Source organism: Triticum urartu, chromosome 7A (genome assembly GCF_056163025.1).
Source record: "Triticum urartu cultivar PI428250 chromosome 7A, HENAU_Tu73, whole genome shotgun sequence".
NCBI classification, from domain to species: Eukaryota; Viridiplantae; Streptophyta; class Magnoliopsida; order Poales; family Poaceae; genus Triticum; species Triticum urartu.
The window spans coordinates 748,106,631-748,127,548 of NC_141879.1; the positions used below are offsets into that span (position 1 = coordinate 748,106,631).

Sequence of the window (20,918 nt, forward strand, 5' to 3'; positions counted from 1 at the left end):
CATATCATATCCATCTAGCACTTATTCATGTCTCTGATGCATAGTTTTTGGTATTTACATGTTTTTACCAGGTTCATTGCATAATTTTTATTTTTATTTAGTTTTCCTTTTGGTTTTGGTCTTTGTAGGTGTGTTGACATGCTCATGAACTTGCTACATCAAAAGAATTGAGCTAGGGGTCAAACCGGAGAAGTTTCGGACACCAAATCAAGGCCCTTTGTGGAGTTTGATTATTTGACATTTATCTAAGTGTCCAAAAATGAAGATTCAATGTCACAAGCGCATCGGGATTTTTGCTAGCAATCCAACAAGCCCAAGAATGTCAAAATCAGAGTTCGTATGAAGAATTGGCGACCAAAATACGAAGCAGCTCCCAAAGTCGAAAGTGAAAGATGGCCGATGGGAGCCGTCCATTTGAGCGGTCTTTCGAGCTCCAAACAACCATGAAAATTGGCCAGAACTTTCCAAAATTTGCTCCAATTCCGTCCCCGTTTCTTCCTACGAGATCCTTGATGACCAAGGCTTGTTTGGGACGTGGATTTGGCTCCCCTTGAGCCCTTGGATGAAAGGGAGGAGGCTAGATCAACGGAGGAGACCCGAGGTGGACTCCTATACGAAGACCTCCAACCCTAGCCACCGGCTCATCTCATCTTCATCCTCCACAAGTTTCATCTACAGCCACTGCACCTCCATTACAACACCTCCACCATAGAGAGAAGCGCCAAGCCAAGGAAGAAGGAAGGGAGGAGGTGCCTCCATGCCGGTGATGGCTAGAGGGCATGCGCCCTCCACATCACCGCGCCATGCCTCTCCCCATCTCCATCTCCAACCTCGTGTTGGCTTGTAACTCATTCCTAATCTCTATATACTCCATCACCATCTTTGATTAATTTGATAGTTCTTGGGGGAATAAGATGAACTCTAGCATGTGCAAGTATCAATTGTCTTGCGCAATATGATATCCTCTTTGCATGTTTATGTTAGTAGTCTTATTGACGCTGGTGAAGTCGACCATCCAATGTATGTCAATTTTGGACGAAAGGTTATTACTATTGGAAAACCGTGTGGTTGGCGAGGTGGGTGATGTGACGGGCCCCATCTCCCTTCTTAGTGGATCATTGCAGCAGGGGGTAAAACGAAGACCACTATGGCTGCATCCACGGGGAACTATTTCCCCTTAATCACTGTTTGTTAACCAGAGTGGAGAAGGACGGCGGTGGACTATGTGATACGGGGCTGCCACATGTACGCATGTATCTGTGCTGGCTCTGCCCACAAAGACAAACATGATGTAAAGTGGCTTAGTATTAGTAGAACAAACGTGCAGTGATGATTCCAAATACCTCGAGAACACCCTTATTAGTTATCATGGAATAACACGACCACCTATGGGACCATCGGCCCCTTGTGGTTCGGCAAGGGGGAGGAGCGCATTGCACAAAGAGCGGAGAGCGTAGAGCAACACGGCAGTGTTGACACGGGCAGTTTTTACCCAGGTTCGGGCTGCCGCGAGGCGTAAAACCCTACTCCTACTTTGGTGGATTGATGGAAGGACCATGGTGGAGACGTAGCGCTCTGGCCCAGCAAGGTTGCCTTGGGACGAGAGCAGCTACATGCTATGAGTATACAATTGTCTGAATCCTCTCTAAGGTTGCCGCTGCCCTCCTTTTATAGGTCAAGGGGTCACCACAATGGCTAATCAGTCATTACGCATTGATTAGATAGCAAACAGTGCTATCATAGCTAACTCTGCAAACAGGACAAGGCGCATTAAATGCGCCACTTTGTGTCACGTCACGGGAGTAGCCCGGCAAGCCTTGCCGCGCCACTTTAGTTGTCTCTTGCCCTGTCTGCCTGACACGCCTCTGGACGGGTGTCATCCAGAGTGGATCTTCTCCTCGAATGGCTGCCACGTGCCAGGAGGCAGCCACCTAGTCACTTGGGGTTTCGACACCGCACTGATAAGTGACTTGAGTCACAGTGCGGTGGAGCGGTGGACCCTTGGCGGGGCGACCCACCCTCGGCGTCCCCGGCAACACTACTAGAGAAAATGCTACTAGTAGCATGGGTAAATTAGTTAGTAGTAGCGCGGGTACCCGCGCTACTACTATCGTTCTACAGCTAAATGTTAGTAGTAGCATGGGTAAACCCATGCTACTACTAACGTTTTAGTAGTAGCGTGCGTGCCACCCGCGCTACTACTAACGAAATAGTAGTAGTGCGTATATATTACCACACGCTACTAGTATCCTAAATACTAATAGTGAAGGAAATATGCCCTAGAGGCAATAATAAAGTTATTATTTATTTCCTTATATCATGATAAATGTTTATTATTCATGCTAGAATTGTATTAACCGGAAACATGATACATTTGTGAATACATAGACAAACAGAGTGTCACTAGTATGCCTCTACTTGACTAGCTCGTTGATCAAAGATGGTTATGTTTCCTAGCCATAGACAAAGAGTTGTCATTTGATTAATGGGATCACATCATTAGGAGAATGATGTGATTGATTTGACCCATTCCGTTAGCTTAGCACTTGATCGTTTAGTTTGTTGCTATTGCTTTCTTCATAACTTATACATGTTCCTATGACTATGAGATTATGCAACTCCCGTTTACCGGAGGAACACTTTGTGTGCTACCAAACATCACAACATAACTGGGTGATTATAAAGGTGCTCTACAGGTGTCTCCGAAGGTACTTGTTGGGTTGGCATATTTCGAGATTATGATTTGTCACTCCGATTGTCAGAGAGGTATCTCTGGGCCCACTCAGTAATACACATCACTTAAGCCTTGCAAACATTGCAACTAATGAGTTTGTTGCGGGATGATGTATTACGAAACGAGTAAAGAGACTTGCCGGTAACGAGATTGAACTAGGTATTGAGATATCGACGATCAAATCTCGGGCAAGTAACATACCGATGACAAAGGGAACAACATATGTTGTTATCTGGTTTGACCGATAAAGATCTTCGTAGAATATGTAGGAGCCAATATGAGCATACAGGTTCCGCTATTGGTTATTGACCGGAGACGTGTCTCGGTCATGTCTACATAGTTCTCGAACCCGTAGGGTCCGCACGCTTAAAATTCGATGACGGTTATATTATGAGTTTATGTGTTTTGATGTACCGAAGGTAGTTTGGATTCCCGGATGAGATCGGGGACATGACGATGAGTCTCGAAATGGTCGAGATGTAAAGATCGATATATTGGACGACTATATTCGGACATCGGAAAGGTTCCGAGTGATTCGGGTATTTTTCGGAGTACCAGAGAGTTACGATAATTCGCCGGGGAGTAGATGGGCCTTATTGGGCTTTAGGGGAAAGAGAGAGGAGAGGCTGCGCCCCCCCCCCCCCCCAAGGCCTAGTCCGAATTGGACTAGGGGGAGGGGCGGCGCCCCCTCCTTCTGAAAGTGCAACTATCCCTAGGTGGTTTTGGTAATTCATAACAACATATAGCTCATTGAGCTAATGCTATTCCAAGATGACTATTTCAGGAAAGCTCAATGATTGGCATGGCATGGATGTGAAAGTGGAACCCTCAAAATGCTAAGGACAAAGGATTGGCTCAAGCTCAAAAGCTCAAGACTCTTCATTTTATATTTTAGTGATCCAAGATCACATTGAGTCCATAGGAAAAGCCAATACTATCAAGGAGGGATGAGGTGTTGCTTAATGAGCCTCTTGCTTCATGTGCTTAATGATATGCTCCAAAACCCTCAACTACTTTCCCATATCCACATATGACCTAAACCCTAAGCCAAACTCGGTCATACCGATTCTTTCTATCCGGCGCCAGCGAGTTTCACTTGTCATAAGCCACTGCCAAACCCTAGCAATTCGGTTCTACCGATAGGGATCTCGGTCTTACCGAGATGGGATTGCAAACTCTCTGTTTCCCTTTCGTAACTTTTCGGTCTCACCGAAAGAGCGAATCGGTCCCACCGAGATTGCAATGTAAACTCTTTGTTTCCCTTCTGTAACTTTTCGGTCTCACCGAAAGAGCAAATCGGTCCCACCGAGTTTGCCTGACCAACTCTCTGGTTAGCTTATTACCAAACTCGGTCTCACCGAGTTTGTGTAATCGGTCTCACCGAGATTACGTTATGCCCAAACCCTAACCATATCGGTCCTACCGAGTTGCATGTCAGTCCCACCGAAAATCTCTAACGGTCACTAGGTTTACCTTTTCGGTCCGACCGAGTTTGTTGATTCGGTCCCACCGAGATTGGAAAACTGTGTGTAACGGTTGGATTTTGTGTGGAGGCTATATATACCCCTCCACCTCCTCTTCATTCGTGGAGAGAGCCATTAGAACACATACACAATTCCAACTCATATGTTCTGAGAGAGAACCACCTACTCATGTGTTGAGATCAAGATATTCCATTCCTACCATATGAATCTTGATCTCTAGCCTTCCCAAGTTGCTTTCCACTCAAATCTTCTTTCCACAAAATCCAAATCCTATGAGAGAGAGTTGAGTGTTGGGGAGACTATCATTTGAAGCACAAGAGCAAGGAGTTCATCATCAACACACCATTTGTTACTTCTTGGAGAGTGGTGTCTCCTAGATTGGCTAGGTGTCACTTGGGAGCCTCTGACAAGATTGTGGAGTTGAACCAAGGAGTTTGTAAGGGCAGGGAGATCGCCTACTTCGTGAAGATCTACCGCTAGTGAGGCAAGTCCTTCGTGGGCGATGGCCATGGTGGGATAGACAAGGTTGCTACTTCGTGGACCCTTCGTGGGTGGAGCCCTCCGTGGACTCGCGCGACCGTTACCCTTCGTGGGTTGAAGTCTCCATCAACGTGGATGTAGGATAGCACCACCTATCCGAACCACGGGAAAAACATCTGTGTCTCCAATTGCGTTTGAATTCTCCAAACCCTTCCCTTTACATTCTTGCAAGTTGCATGCTTTACTTTCCGCTGTCAATATACTCTTTGCATGCTTGCTTGAATTGTGTGATGATTGCTTGACTTGTCCTACAATAGCTAAAATCTGCCAAGAACTAAAATTGGGAAAAGGTTAAGTTTTTATTTGGTCAAGTAGTCTAATCACCCCCCCCTCTAGACATACTTTCGATCCTACAAGTGGTATCAGAGCTTTGGTCTCCATTTGCTTTGATCTCCATAGCTTTTGGTGGTAATAGCCTTGGTTTCACAACCTAGGAGAGTATGGCGTCTAGCGAAGGAAATTATCACCGTAGAGGTCCTTACTTTGATGGTACTAATTTTGCTAGTTGGAAGCATAAAATGAAAATGCATATTCTTGGACATAACCCCGCCGTTTGGGCTATTGTGTGTGTTGGTTTGCAAGGTGACTTCTTTGATGGGAAAGAACCAAACCGTGAAGCTACCGCGGATGAGTTGAATATGTTGCAATACAATGCTCAAGCTTGTGATATTCTCTTCAACGGATTGTGCCCCGAAGAATTCAACAAAATCAGCCGTCTTGAGAATGCAAAGGAAATTTGGGACACTTTGATTGATATGCACGAAGGTACCGACTCCGTCAAGGAATCCAAGTTGGATGTGCTTCAAAGTCAACTTGACAAGTTCAAAATGAAGGATGGTGAAGGTGTCGCTGAAATGTACTCTAGGCTTGCTCTCATCACAAATGAGACTGCCGGCTTAGGAAGTGAAGAGATGACTGATAGATTCATCATCAAGAAGGTTCTAAGATCCTTGGATGGAAAATATGATACCATGTGCACATTGATCCAAATGATGCCCAATTACAAAGATCTCAAGCCAACGGAGGTGATTGGAAGAATTGTTGCTCATGAGATGTCACTTAAGGATAAAGAGGAACTTCACAACAAATCAAGTGGTGCCTACAAAGCCTCATGTGAAGCCCCTACATCATCAAGTGAGAAACAAAACTTCAATGAAGAATTGAGCTTAATGGTGAAGAACTTCAACAAGTTCTACAAAAGAAGAAGCAAAGAATCACCACCAAGAGAGAGAAGGAGTAGATATGATCGTTATGAACGAAGATACTCACGGAGAAGCAAGGATTCAGAAAGGAAGGAAAAATCATCAAGGAGCTACACAAAACGAAGACATCAAGCTCATGTTGGTGAATGGGTATCCGGCTCCGACTCCGACAGCCACTCCGAGAGAAGTTATCACTCCGACTCCGAAGATACTCAAGATGAAGTTGTTGCCGGTCTAGGACTTGTGTCAACCAACACCTATGACATATTTGACTCACCAAATGAAGGAATTGGAAGATGCTTCATGGCCAAAGGTCCTAAGGTAACACACCCCGAGTATGTTGATTTCAATAGTGATGAAGATGACTTGTTAGGTGATGATTTGCTTGTTGACAACTCTAGTGATGAATACTATTATGAAACGTCAATTAATCATGCTAATCAAGATAAAACGAATGACAATGATAAGGAGAAGATTGAGGCTCTAACTAAAGAACTAAACACTCTTAAGTTAGCTCATGAAACTATCTTCGAAGATCATTGAGAACTTTTAAGAGCTCATGAGAAATTACGCTTTGAAAAGCTCAATCTTGAGCAAGAGCATGAGTTCTTAAAAGCAATCAATGATGATCTCCGCAATAAAAGTTCTTCCTACATTGCCAAGCGTTTACTCTTATCCACTTACATGCCTCAAGTCAAGTCTAGTAACAAGAACAAGAAAGATTCTTCCTCTAGCAGTAAAAATGATCATGCTAAATCCAATATTGTTGCTTCTAGTAGTTCTCTTGATTCCACTAATGATTCTCTTATCCAAGTTACACTTGAGCAAGAAAATAGCTTATTGAAGGGAATTATAGAGAAAGGAGTGTACAAAAGCCTTGCCGGGAGTAAGCAATTCAAGGAAATTGTGTGCAAGCAAGGAATGCACCGGAAGAATCAAGGTGTTGGTTTCGAATGAAAGTTCAATGCCAATGGATTTGAGTGGGAAGAAGATCAATACCCCAAGACAAAGTTTGTTCCTCAACAAGAGAAGTATGATACTTCTTTCAAGGGGACACAAGCTCAAGATGATCTTCCACCACAAGACTACAAGCAAAAAGGCAAGGACAAGCTTCAAGAGGAAATTGATGCATTTGAAGAAGCTCCTAAGACCTTAGTCAAGTGGATTCCCAAGACTACTTCAAGTTCCACTTCATCAAGTATGACTACAACTCCAAGGATTCCCATCAAGATGGTGTGGATCCAAAATAAGAAGAACTAGAGAGTTCTTGAGGGTGACTCCGCCATCATACTTCACTCTTATCATTTTGGCAAGAACAAGTGCAATCAACTTCCACATCTTGCACTAGTTCAAGGAGTCACAAACCCTCTTGTTGGTAAGACAGGGGACAAGGGAAAGTTTTCATGGACATCATCTTGTGTGTGCATCACTCTATGTCTATGGATATCCTTGTTTGTTCCTTGTGGGACTAACCCATGTAGGTATTGAAAGTGCAATTCACTCAAATGGATAGCTCCAAGTGATCTACATCAACATTGAGCATCCACATCTTCAAGATCTACATGAAGTCATCATCGACAAAACCCGAGGTTAGTTCATCCCTCTAAGGGGGGATATCACATCTAGGGGGAGCTTTACTCTAAGACTTGAGCTAAAGCAACTCTAAAGATGTGAACACAACAATGCTTTATGTAAAAGTGGTAACCCCACTTGAGCTTAAACGATGAGTATGACCTATGATCAAGTGTTCTCACTTGACTCCTAAGTCAATATACTCATATATAGATGACCTTGTCATCGCAAATTGCTTGATAGATGCTAGAATTGGTTGTGCATGCCTTGTCACATATTTCATTTGCCATCTTATTGTGTGAGCATGCTGGTTGCATATTTTACTCATTCGAGGACATCCACTTGTTGTTTTGATTGTTTGGTTTTATTTCCTTTTGCCAAGTGGATGGACAAGAATGCCTAAGAACCTCCTCTAGCTATCTATGCTTTTATCGTCTCAAACTCTATTCATGCTACATCACAAAATTTGATCAAGTCAGATTCGAACCACTCTGTGTGAGGAGCGCTCGGAGTCCCCGATTCGTCATAGACTTAAACTTCCAAAACCTCTTTATGATTCTCGGTCTGACCAATACCCTACTTTCGGTCCTACCGAGATCATTAAGTTGATCTAGGTTTTCGATCCCGGTGCAACCGATTTGAACCATTCGGTCACACCGAGTTGCAACAACTGTATACAGTTTTGCATCTCGGTGCCACCGAGTTGTTCCACTCGGTCACACAGGGTCGGGCTATATACAGTCATGGGCAAAAATTTGGAAATTTCTCCGAACCCCTTCGCCTGCGCGATAGCCTGCTCTGCCAACTTGGTCTCCGGATTGTCTCCTCGCCGCCAGCCGCCTCCAGTCGCTGGTCTCCGTCACCGTCAACGGAAATTCAACCCCGCCGTTGCCGCCGTAGCGAGTCTCCGCCGAACTAGGGTATGGACTCGATCTTTGTGCTATTCCCCAATCCGATTCTTAGCACATTGTGATCATCATGATTCTTGCCACATTTGTTAAACTTCTATCCAGTCAATGAACTCGTAGATTAGGTTTAATTCGAAAATTTTAGGGTTAGGTTTCTGCCGCAACCATCTCGGACCCACCGAGTTGAAAAACTCGGTCCCACCGATTTGGCTTATGCCATTGCACAAGTGAGACTCGGTCTGACCGAGAATTACTTATCAGTGTGACTGATTTTGGAACTCTGTGAAACCCTAGCAATCTCGGTGCCACCGAACTGTGACTCGGTCTGACCGAGTTCACTAGTTTAGGTGCCAAAACTGCTTCGGTATCACCGAGTTTAGAAATCGGTAGATCCGAGATGCTTTCAGTGGGAAACTAAAACTAAGTTTTTGAATTATTCTTTTGCAAAAATCTCTGCATTTTGTGATGCTTATCCACTCTATCTCATCTATAACCTATTCACAGGGTCAGCAGTCAGAGTTTGCATCATGTCAGACCCAAGTGATAGCCAGAACTTGTCAGAGCAGCAAGTGCAGATGAGTGAGGGCACTAGTCCCTCAAGTTCCTCAGATGATGGCAGCAGGAGCACCCCTAGCAATCTGCCTAAAGCTGCCACAAGACAGAGAAATAAGAGAACCTCAGACTCAGAAGATGAGGATTATGTGGCAGAAGAGGAAGCAACTTCCAAGAGAGTTGAGCCAGCACAGGGCATAAAACCAGGGATGAAGATCAAAAGGCCAGCAGGCAGGCAGCCTATGTCAAAGGCCAGAGCTTCAACTGAGAAGCCCACTCCCATTGAGCCAGTTGCTGCTGAAGGCAAGAAGAGGAAAGAAAGGGTGAAGAAAACTGTAGCCAGAGTGCTTGGCAAGGCTTCCATCATGGAAGATGAGGAGGAAGAAGAAGAGGTAGCTGCACCAGCACCTAAGGCACCCAAGCTGATGGGTGATGCCATAAGAACAGGGGCAGCTGCTTCCAAGGCCAAGCCAGCTCCAAAGCCAAAGCCAAAGAGGAACACAAGAAGCATCCCAGCTACTGAGAAGAACAAGGCCCCAGTGCCTGAAGCTGCAGAAGAAGAAGAGAATGTTCTTAGAAAGCTCAAGCCCAAGATCCCAGACCACAACGATGCTCATCCTGTGGCTGAGGATATGAAACTCAGGAGAGATTCAGGGCTCCGGAAGTGGAGAGAAGCAGACCCGTATGCTTCAAGGAGAAGGACTGCAGTTGACTACAGGTTTCACACCAAGGAGCAGCAAGACTTTTATGAGACAGTGCTGCTAGACAAGAAGCCAATTGTCTGTGATATGAGATGGGTTGATTGGCAATACATCAAGGACAACGAAGAGTACTACCCTGGAGTGCAGGACAGCTTCAAGGCATGTGGAGTAGAGGACTTTGTTGGGAAGAAGCTCACAAAGTGGAACGAGGAACTCATCATGCAGTTCTACTCCACAGCCCATTTCTATCGAGATGGCAGGATTGTATGGATGTCAGAGGGTACGAGGTACCAGTCTACAGTTGCTGAATGGGCTCAGCTGATTAATGCCCCAAAAGAGCATGACGATGACTTGGACATTTATGCCAAGAAGAAGATGGACCACAACTCAATGTCAAACATGTACAAGGAGATTCCAAATGAAGCACTTGATACGTTCAAGTTTGGCTCAGTACACTATCTTCTGTCAGGGCTGCCAACCATCAACTGGATTCTTAGGCACACCCTATTGCCCAAGTCTGGAGATCACAAGATGATCAGGGGCCACGCGATCAACTTGCTTCATATCTTTGACGTGCCACAGAAATTCAAAGTCATGAGCCTTATGATTGAAACAATCAAGAGGACAGCAGCAGACCAGAAGAGGAGCTGTGGATATGCCCCACAGATTCAGGAGCTCATCAACTCTAAGATGGGCACGGGCATATACTTATTGGACAAGGAACACCTGCCCATCTGTCCAGACTTTGAAGATAATCAAGTGGTCATGACTGAGAATGAGCCATCATCTGCCCAAGCACAAGCCAAGAAGGAGAAGGCGAGGAAGGAGAAAGCTGCCAAGATGCCTACTCAAGAGGAGGCATCTGAATATTTCCTGAAAACCAAACAAGAGCAGCTTGGTTACTTGATTGCATCCACCCTGCGGATTGAGCAAGGACTAGCCACCCTAACTCAGAACCAGGCAAGCTTAGAGAGGATCATGGAACAAAAGTTCTATGACTTGGATGTCAAAGTGATAGAGATTCAGATTGAAGTGGATCAGCTCCAGGATGACATGCAGGAGAGGAGAGGCAAGACTACAACTGATGCCTTTGCCAGAGTGCCACGAGGTCCGAGGTCGTCTGCAGTGCCAGTTGCTGACCCCAGAGCCACCACGTCTGGACCAGCTACAGCCTCAGTTCCACCAGCTCCAGCGTCCACTTCAGCCTCGACTCCGACCACGTCTACAGAAGGCTTCGTCCTTGGAGTGCTCCGGACTCCACCACCACCTGAAGATCAAGCCTGAGTGTCGACTTAGCACTATGAATTTTCTAGGAACTTTTTGGTAACTTGTTGCCAAAGGGGGAGAAAATGTATAGATCATAGGCTTCGAGAGAGAGTGTTGCGTTTAGTGTTGCTTTTATTCTCTCTTGTTTTATTTGGTGGTTTTTCGAACTTTGTTTGCTTTTGTGTGAGATACTATGTCATTGCTCGTGAGACATTGATGATCATGTGTTTGATCATAAGCTACACTTAATGTTTGCTTAATATTATCATCTTATCTATCTTATGTGATCATTCACTATTCTTGGTGATGAGTGCATGTATTTCATTCTTATCATTTTAAGCGCTCCACCAAGATGTATGTGACATGGAAGAGTAACCCATGACTCTAACTCTTTGTGCATTTGCAGTCCAAAGCATTTTTTAAATATGCACAAAATTAGGGGGAGCTCTTACTTGTCACACACTTCTCAAAGCGACGATATATTTCATGCTTATTATCATTTGTCGAAGCTTTGATCTATATGTTGTCATCAATTACCAAAAAGGGGGAGATTAAAAGTGTAACTATCCCTAGGTGGTTTTGGTAATTCATAACAACATATAGCTCATTGAGCTAATGCTATTCCAAGATGACTATTTCAGGAAAGCTCAATGATTGGCATGGCATGGATGTGAAAGTGGAACCCTCAAAATGCTAAGGACGAAGGATTGGCTCAAGCTCAAAAGCTCAAGACTCTTCATTTTATATTTTAGTGATCCAAGATCACATTGAGTCCATAGGAAAAGCCAATACTATCAAGGAGGGATGAGGTGTTGCTTAATGAGCCTCTTGCTTCATGTGCTTAATGATATGCTCCAAAACCCTCAACTACTTTCCCATATCCACATATGACCTAAACCCTAAGCCAAACTCGGTCATACCGATTCTTTCTATCCAGCGCCACCGAGTTTCACTTGTCATAAGCCACTGCCAAACCCTAGCAATTCGGTTCTACCGATAGGGATCTCGGTCTCACTGAGATGGGATTGCAAACTCTCTGTTTCCCTTTCGTAACTTTTCGGTCTCACTGAAAGAGCGAACCGGTCCCACCGAGATTGCAATGTAAACTCTTTGTTTCCCTTTTGTAACTTTTCGGTCTCACCAAAAGAGCAAATCGGTCCCACCGAGTTTGCCTGACCAACTCTCTGGTTAGCTTATTACCAAACTCGGTCTCACCGAGTTTGTGTAATCGGTCTCACCGAGATTACGTTATGCCCAAACCCTAACCATATCGATCCTACCGAGTTGCATGTCAGTCCCATCGAAAATCTCTAACGGTCACTAGGTTTACCTTTTCGGTCCGACCGAGTTTGTTGATTCGGTCCCACCGAGATTGGAAAACTGTGTGTAACGGTTGGATTTTGTGTGGAGGCTATATATACCCCTCCACCTCCTCTTCATTCGTGGAGAGAGCCATCAGAACACATACACAATTCCAACTCATATGTTCTGAGAGAGAACCACCTACTCATGTGTTGAGATCAAGATATTCCATTCCTACCATATGAATCTTGATCTCTAGCCTTCCCAAGTTGCTTTCCACTCAAATCTTCTTTCCACAAAATCCAAATCCTATGAGAGAGAGTTGAGTGTTGGGGAGACTATCATTTGAAGCACAAGAGCAAGGAGTTCATCATCAACACACCATTTGTTACTTCTTGGAGAGTGGTGTCTCCTAGATTGGCTAGGTGTCACTTGGGAGCCTCCGACAAGATTGTGGAGTTGAACCAAGGAGTTTGTAAGGGCAAGGAGATCGCCTACTTCGTGAAGATCTACCGCTAGTGAGGCAAGTCCTTCGTGGGCGATGGCCATGGTGGGATAGACAAGGTTGCTACTTCGTGGACCCTTCGTGGGTGGAGCCCTCCATGGACTCGCGCGACCGTTACCCTTCGTGGGTTGAAGTCTCCATCAACGTGGATGTAGGATAGCACCACCTATCCGAACCACGGGAAAAACATCCGTGTCTCCAATTGCGTTTGAATTCTCCAAACCCTTCCCTTTACATTCTTGCAAGTTGCATGCTTTACTTTCCGCTGTCAATATACTCTTTGCATGCTTGCTTGAATTGTGTGATGATTGCTTGACTTGTCCTACAATAGCTAAAATCTGCCAAGAACTAAAATTGGGAAAAGGTTAAGTTTTTATTTGGTCAAGTAGTCTAATCACCCCCCCCCCCCTCTAGACATACTTTCGATCCTACACCTTCCTTCTCTTCTCTTTTCCCTTTCCTTCTCTCCTACTCGTACTACTTGGAAGGGGTACTAGTTCTACTAGGAAAGGGGGAATCCTACTCCCGGTGGGAGTAGGACTCCCCTAGGGCGCACCATAGAAAGGGTCGGCCCTCTCCCTCCTCCACTCCTTTATATACAGGGAGAGGGGCACCCCTTGGAGAACACAACAATTGATCTCTTGATCTCTTAGCCGTGTCCGGTGCCCCCTCCATAATATTCCACCTCGACATATCGTAGCGGTGCTTAGGTGAAGCCCTGCGTCGGTAGCATCATCATCACCGTCACCACTCCATCGTGCTGACGGAACTCTCCCATGAAGCTCTGCTGGATCGGAGTTCGCGGGACGTCATCGAGCTGAACGTGTGCTGAACTCGGAGGTGACGTACGTTCGGTGCTTGGATCGGTCAGATCGTGAAGACGTACGACTACATCAACCGCGTTGTGGTAAACGCTTCCGCTTTCGGTCTACGAGGGTATGTGGACACACTCTCCCCTCTCATTGCTATGCATCACCATGATCTTGCGTGTGCGTAGGAATTTTTTTGAAATTACTACGTTCCCCAACAAATAGCGCTCGTTTTCCCCCCACGCTACTTCTAACTAATTAGGAATTAAAAAATAAAATCCACCAATTCCATTTTATACATACAATTTTGACAACTAAAACAAGCCCAGATTTGTAATAAACCAGCAGCATTGCACATCATTACAAATCCAAGATTTATAGTAAACCAGGAGCATTAGATATCATTTACAAGTCTATTTTTGGCCAATTCCGTGTCATATTGTGCGAATCCGTGATAACCTCTAAGTAAGATCTCTGCACAAACCTTCCCACTTTGTTGCTATCTTCTACCTGTGAATGAAAACATACCTTACTTATCAGAGAAGAAAATGTGAAAGCTGATTACAACATGCATGTATGCTAAGTTGCTATCCCATAGAGACAACTAGACCAAATGACGTGCTCTGCCGTGCCTAACTATAGCCTTCTTTCTTCGCATATGATTTTAGGTGGGCTTAGATCATGCATTGTTTGTGGTGGGTTGAATCATATATCTATATGTATCATATCTTCTTTTTCTTGATCAGAGTTGGCCAATCTAGGTTTCGGATTGGTTTGTGTGTTTATCCAACGTCGATATTTGGGTTAGGTGAAAATGCATATGCGCTACATGCTCTTCACATGTTGTCTGAAGCCGAAGGCCTGTGATGACAAATTTCGCCAAGTTCGGTTGGAGATAAGTTCGATGATAAAGTGCATTGATACATTGAATTGAACGCCTACTCTTTATCTATAACATCTATAAGACTGTCTAAACTATAGTCTTCTTGTGAATATTTCACAGCTGCCATCACTTGGTCATACACCAAGTTCACAGGAATCTCTTTTCCGTCCGGTCCCTGAGGTCCAACTCGGGCCATATGATTCGGATCGAGCCCGGTGTAGCGTGTTTTCACCATCGCCCATGCCTCTCGCGCACCTTCCCGGCATGCGGAGGACTTCCATAGCTCAAAGCGGCGCCGGGCACCTTTAAACAGGTTCACCAACCCCTCCATACTTTCTGGAGGGGCATCGGATTGCCATAAGGCTTTGACCATACTCTTCATGGCTTTTCGGGCCTGCTCATGGACTACGGACAGCTCTTTCAGCACATTGCTTTCAGAATCCGGATACTTCCTCTTCAGGATGCCTGGTTAACAGACCTGCAAGAACAAGCATTATAACACTCCGAATTGTGGGATAATATGAGTCCCTCAGATGGTTCAAAAGTCATACCGAATATGCCGCTTTTCAGCTTTTGATTCTCTTTTTGTGCGTCTGATAGTTGAGCCTTTAAGCTCTTTATCTATTCGGCTTGCTTATCCTTGTCCTCCTCCAGTTTGTTCTTCTGCTCAATGGGTCATCGTGACTTTTTTCATTTCCTCTAGCTCTATGGTGGCGGCATGTAGCTTTTTCCGGCTCGTTTCAAGCTCCTGGGACAACGCGTTGTTCTTCTCTTTGAGAACCTGCGGTCATCACGATCCTTAAATTGGTTGGTCTAAACTGCTTCAAGTCTCTGGGGCTAATGGCATATTTCTATTAAATTTACACAAATCATTACCTGCATATCTTTTGAAAACAGATGAGCAGCTCCAGCAAGTCTGTCCCGGGCGGCTCGTATATATGCATCCATGATGCTGAGGGCAGTAAATTCCTGCTCAGAAGAAACTAGAGCACGCATGATCTCTTTCAGACGTTGATGATTCATCACGCTCTCCACTTCAGAATTGGTGACAGATACGTCATCCGAATCCTCATGAGGTGGATGAGTTGGCGTGGCATCTGTATTGGCTCTCGTCCTGGTTGATGAGCCCGGTGCCGGATTAGCTGATGCTCGGCTAGCTGGGATTTTGGATACGATTCGCCGTGTGCTCCTCCTAGAATACAACGGGAGGAGAAATATGACAATCTGGTCTTATGCCTAGGCACATATTAAAGGATATACCTCTTTGATGAAGGAGGGGGCTCAACGGCGCTCCCGGTTCCCTTTCATTTTGAAGGCTCACCCTGCGTAGATGCTACCTTCCTAGGGGCGGCCCTCGATGGGGTGCGGCTCACTGAGTGTTGATCCTATGAAGCACGATTCAGTGTGATGGGTGAGATGCAAGTGGGGGGTTCCTTTTTCACGATGATCTCCGAATACTTACATTCGAGAAAGAGAGGAGGTCGGGATAGTCGGCCATGATAGCCACTTCCGAGCCATCAGATCTCGCTTGATAAAAGACTCCATCATCAAACTCTATAAATATATCCGGATCCTCGCGGAAGCCGGGGTCCTCGTTGCGACCATAGTCCTTGGGCTGTGGGGAGGGGCAATGAATATTTTCGACCACCTTCCTCCATGTCTATTTTAAGATGACCAGAACAATTCGATTGGCATACCTTGATAATGAGGTGGTACAATGCTGATAATCAAAAACTTACCCATTCAATGGGGTTATACATGGAGAAGCCTTCCCGACAATTTAAACGAGTAAATTCTTCTTTCTCCCCCTTATAAAGATCTGCCAGAATGGCAGCCAGAGCGGCTGGGGTATCCGGGGCCCTTGCGTTTATAACGAGAGCGCAGTCCTCTCTGTTGTAACACCATAAAAGGGATTACTCTGGACTGAAGGGGCTGAATGCATCACTGTATCGCAATGGCCATGACTTCTACTATTGAGAGTTCAGAATGGGCAAGTAACCTGACCTTGCTGACCAACCTCATTACTTCCGCACTATCCTCTTGCTTGGGGCTCCGGGGGTGCCAGTTGAGGCATTTCTTCAAAGGAGCGCTGGAGAATTCGGGAAGTCCACGTCGAACTGGGTCCGTACGGGGAACATCTTCAATATAAAACCATTCCGAAGTCCATTCTTCGGATCCCTTTTTGGGAGTTCCAACGAGGTAGCCTGATCCGGCTATGCAACATACTTCGGCGCCGCCCACTTCAAATATAGAACCCCCTTGATGACGAGGGACGAGGCAAAAAAACTTTCTCCATAGTTCAAAATGAGCCTCACAGCCTAAAAACAGTTCGTAGAGAGCAACAAAACCTGATATGTGCAGGATAGAACCTGGTGTAAGGTTGTGCAGCTGGATCCTGTAGAATTCCAATAGACCCCTGAGGAAAGGGTGGATCGGGAACCCTAGGCCCCTCATAAGAAACGAGATGAAGCACACCCGTTTGTGCGGAGACTTGATCTGCGGGAGGGAGATATCCCTGCGTCTGAAGTCGATTTAGTTGAAGGTGAGATGTGGAGCAGCTTCGCCAATCGCCTGCTAGAGGGCCATGAGGGCGCGGAGAAGAGCTAGGGGCGCTAGCCATGTTTTGAAGTTTTTTGTGGCTAGCTCTGATGACCTTCACGTGATGAGGATGGAATTTGGGGATCTAACCTCCTTATATAGATGCTGCCCTCGCATGGTAAGGGGCTTATTTTAAAAAAATTATTAAGGGCCATTCGCATTCACCTGACGTGTGGAAATTGAGGCGACGGCAGGAAGGAATCATAAAGAAAGAACATGGGGTCAAGGCCGGACTGTCATCAATCTGGAGTATGATGAAGAACGCGCCTTGCAAAGCCGAAGACATAAGTCGGATACTACATCGTCATTGAAGGCAAGCTCAGGGGCTAAGCCGGGTAGGACTCCTATATGCATGAACAGCAAGTTTGGTGTCCGGATGTACTCTTTCCTTCCTTTTGCAAACCGACTTTGTACAACCCTAGGCCCCTCCGGTGTGTATATAAACACGAGGGTTTAGTGCGTAGAGGCTATCAGAACAATCATAGGCTAGACAGCTAGCGTTTGGCCATTACGATCACGAGGTAGATCAACTCTTGTAACCCTTATACTAATCGGATACAATCAAGCAGGGCGTAGGGTTTTACCTCCTTAAAGAGAGCCCGAACCTAGGTAAAACATCGTGTCCCCATCGTCCCTTGTTACCATTGATCCTTAGACTCATAGCTTGGGCCCCCCTACCCGAGATCTGCTGGTTTTGACACCGACAGAGGGTCTTGGTTGTCCGAGGAGGAGGTGCAGCTCTCTCGGTCGTCGTGGCCGTCATCGGAGTTGGAGTCGGAGAGGACGATGAGCCCCTTCATCCGATGGACCACCCTGTCCTGCTCCTGCTACAACTTGATGGCCCAAGCCTTCTCAGCCGCCGCCTCCTTTGCCTCGCGCTCGGACTGCTAAATAGCAAGCCGGAGCACCTTGGCTTTCTTCCGTCAGAGGCGACGAGCAGCCATCTCCGCCATCGTTGGGGACCAGCGGTAGACTGCCACCTCTTGATCTTGTGTTGGTTTTTCCCTTGAAGAGGAAAGGGTGATGCAGCAAAGTAGCGTAAGTATTTCCCTCAGTTTTGAGAACCAATGTATCAATCCAGTAGGAGACAATGCAACAAACCACCGAAGACCTGCACAAACAAACACCAACTTGCAACCAACGTGCCAAAGGGGTTGTCAATCCCTTCACGGTTATTGGAAAAGTGAGATCTGATAGAGATGGATAAATGGTAAAGTAATATTTTTGGTATTTTTGATTTATGGAACAGAAAGTAAAGATTGCAAAAGAAAGTAATAGGAAACTAGAATTGTAGATCGGAAACTTATCAGATGGAAAATAGACCCGGGGGCATAGATTTCACTAGAGGCTTCTCTCAAGATAGAAATTATTACGGTTGGTGAACAAACTACTGCCGACCAATTGATATAAAAGCGCAAAGTTATGACGATATCTAAGGCAACACTGGTAGAAAAAGGGCCTATAGTCCCGGTTCGTAAGGGCCTTTAGTCCCGGTTCCGGAACCGGGACTAAAGTGTCGGTACTAATACCTCCCCCCTTTAGTCCCGGTTCAATCCAGAACCGGGACTAAAGGCCCTCCACGTGGGCAGTGCGCAGAGCCCAGTCAGGAGACCCTTTGGTCCCGGTTGGTGGCACCAACCGGGACCAATAGGCATCCACGCGTCAGCACTTCTGTGGCTGGGGTTTTTGTTTTTTTTGAAAGGGGGGGGTTGGGTGTTTTGGGGGGTTAATTTAGGTGTTTCATATATTGTGTTAGCTAGTTATAATTAATAGAGAGAAGTGTCCTCTGTTATGTCCGTGCTTGGTCGACGCTACGTAGTATACATACGTATATAGAGAGGACTAGACACGCTAGCTAGCTAGTAAGCAAACGAAGGAAACAGACGATCGTCATGAACATATATGCATATATACAAAGAGAAGTGATATCGACCACCTCTCCTTCTCCGAGAGATTGGTCGAACAACAAGTTCTCGTATATCTATCTGACACTACCGGCTACATATATACAATAATTATGTTTTACAAATATAATCATACGGACTCAGGGTCCACATAGAATTCTCCGTCTTCAGGGATCACGTGGTCAAGAAAGAATGCCGCCAATTCCTCTTGAATTGCTCGCATGCGAGCTGGTGCTAGGAGTTCATCCCGCTTCCGAAACATCTAATTTGAAGAAGGGGGTCAATACATATATATATATAAATGAATGAAACTCAACACAAATGATGGTAATAAAATAAAATTGTGAATGTTGTTATTTACGTACTTCATATTGTTCGTTAGAGTACCCGCCCCGCTCACAGGTCGTGTGGCGGATGGACTCGCAGATGTAGTATCCACAGAAATCATTCCCTTATTCCTGCCACAACCACTTTACAAGAAATAGAGGTCAATCAAACTGATAAGCAAGAATGCTAAATGGTATTGATGAAACTAGCGCTTGAATCACTAGGAGATGCGCGGAACATGCTACTATAGTACTTACTTTCGGGTGTCTAAATTCCAGCTCCTTCGGCAGTCCCGGAACTGTTTTGTTGAATTTTCTCCAAACCCTGCCGGACAAAGAAAACAATTACTTGATATCAGGAAATGAACAAAGTTGCTGATATGGTGGATAATGATCGATTTAACTTACTTCTTGAGGATTTCAGTCATGTCCGCATACTCCTTGGGATCTTTTCGTTTAGAGTCCAAGACGGTTACTACTCCCTGCTCAAGCTTAATCTCTAGGAGAATAAAGTGGAAACTGCACACACATGCATAACTCATGAATTACATTACTATAACCTTGACTAATATATAAGGGAAACAGAATACGCACAAGATAGTAACACTCACCTGAAGTTGTAAGGAAAGAGTATTATATCTTTGTTTTGATTTATTACGAACGATCGTAGCAAGCTGGCCTCGGTAGCTGCGGCATGAAGTTTAACCTGAGTTGCATCTATGAGATATGTGTTAATGAACCCAATATCACCGACTTGTCTTTTCTTCAATTCGGCGATCTTCAATCTGCATAATATAGTGAGGATGATTATAAATACATGCAATGAAAGAGCTCAGCTATATAGAGAAACTTAATGACAAAAGTAGTACTACTTACAGACAGTAGCAGGCGACCGTTGTTTTATCGAGGGCCAATTGATTGAAAAACTGATAGAACTCCTCAAATGGAACAGGCAACAGATCAATTCCAACGAGGTCATGCTCCTTTTTAACTTTCACATACAAGATCATCGTGTCTGAGGTGAGGCGCCTAAGAGAGGAGCTCGAGACCAAGGATGCGTAGCTCCGGGCCAAGAACGTGGAGCTCCGTGAGCTCATGGAAGAGAAGAGTGACTTGCTCCTCTGTCATGAGCGGCAGTTGACGGAGCTTTAGAAGCGGCAGGAGTCCACCACTAAGATGCTTCTGGCGTCGTCGGCGTTATTTCAGGAAGGGGCAGCTGCACTGGAGCGCGAGCGGGCCGATCGTGAGGAGATCCAGGATCGCCTGGACCGCTTGCTGGATCATGTTACCATGCAGGTGGTGAGGCTTCACGATGCGTACCGTCGTGCCAGCGCGACCATGCCTGCCGTCGGGCTAAATCCGTTCGATCACCCCCATCGACTTCTACGAGCTGCGGGTTCCTGGCCCGTTCTCTTTCTTCAGTTATCCACTAATGGAAAAGGGCTTATAGGTGAATCCAAATGAGTGGCGGGCGAGGCGTGACACTCGTCACAACTATTTTTTAGAACAAGCAGTGGTGGGTGCTAAAAAATGCTTGCCACTGCTACATAAGTAATAGTGGCGGGCTCGAGGAGGACCCGCCACTAATAAGGTGGGTGCTGTCAGGTTGCTGGTCCATCTTATTTAATCTTT

The 20,918-nt window shown here is 45.5% G+C and overlaps 1 protein-coding gene across 1 annotated transcript; it reads right to left on the bottom strand.

Moving 5' to 3' along the window:
• Window positions 1–18,955: 18,955 nt before the first annotated feature.
• Window positions 18,956–20,626, bottom strand: LOC147962744 (uncharacterized). Its single transcript, XM_087534295.1, has 6 exons — window positions 20,607–20,626; window positions 19,898–20,071; window positions 19,695–19,805; window positions 19,545–19,611; window positions 19,326–19,430; window positions 18,956–19,222 (listed from the first exon to the last, which is right to left on the bottom strand). The coding sequence occupies exons 1-5, from the start codon at window positions 20,624–20,626 to the stop codon at window positions 19,413–19,415; spliced, it is 390 nt and encodes a 129-aa protein (XP_087390421.1). The 3' UTR covers window positions 18,956–19,222; window positions 19,326–19,412.
• Between the last annotated feature and the right edge of the window lie 292 nt (window positions 20,627–20,918).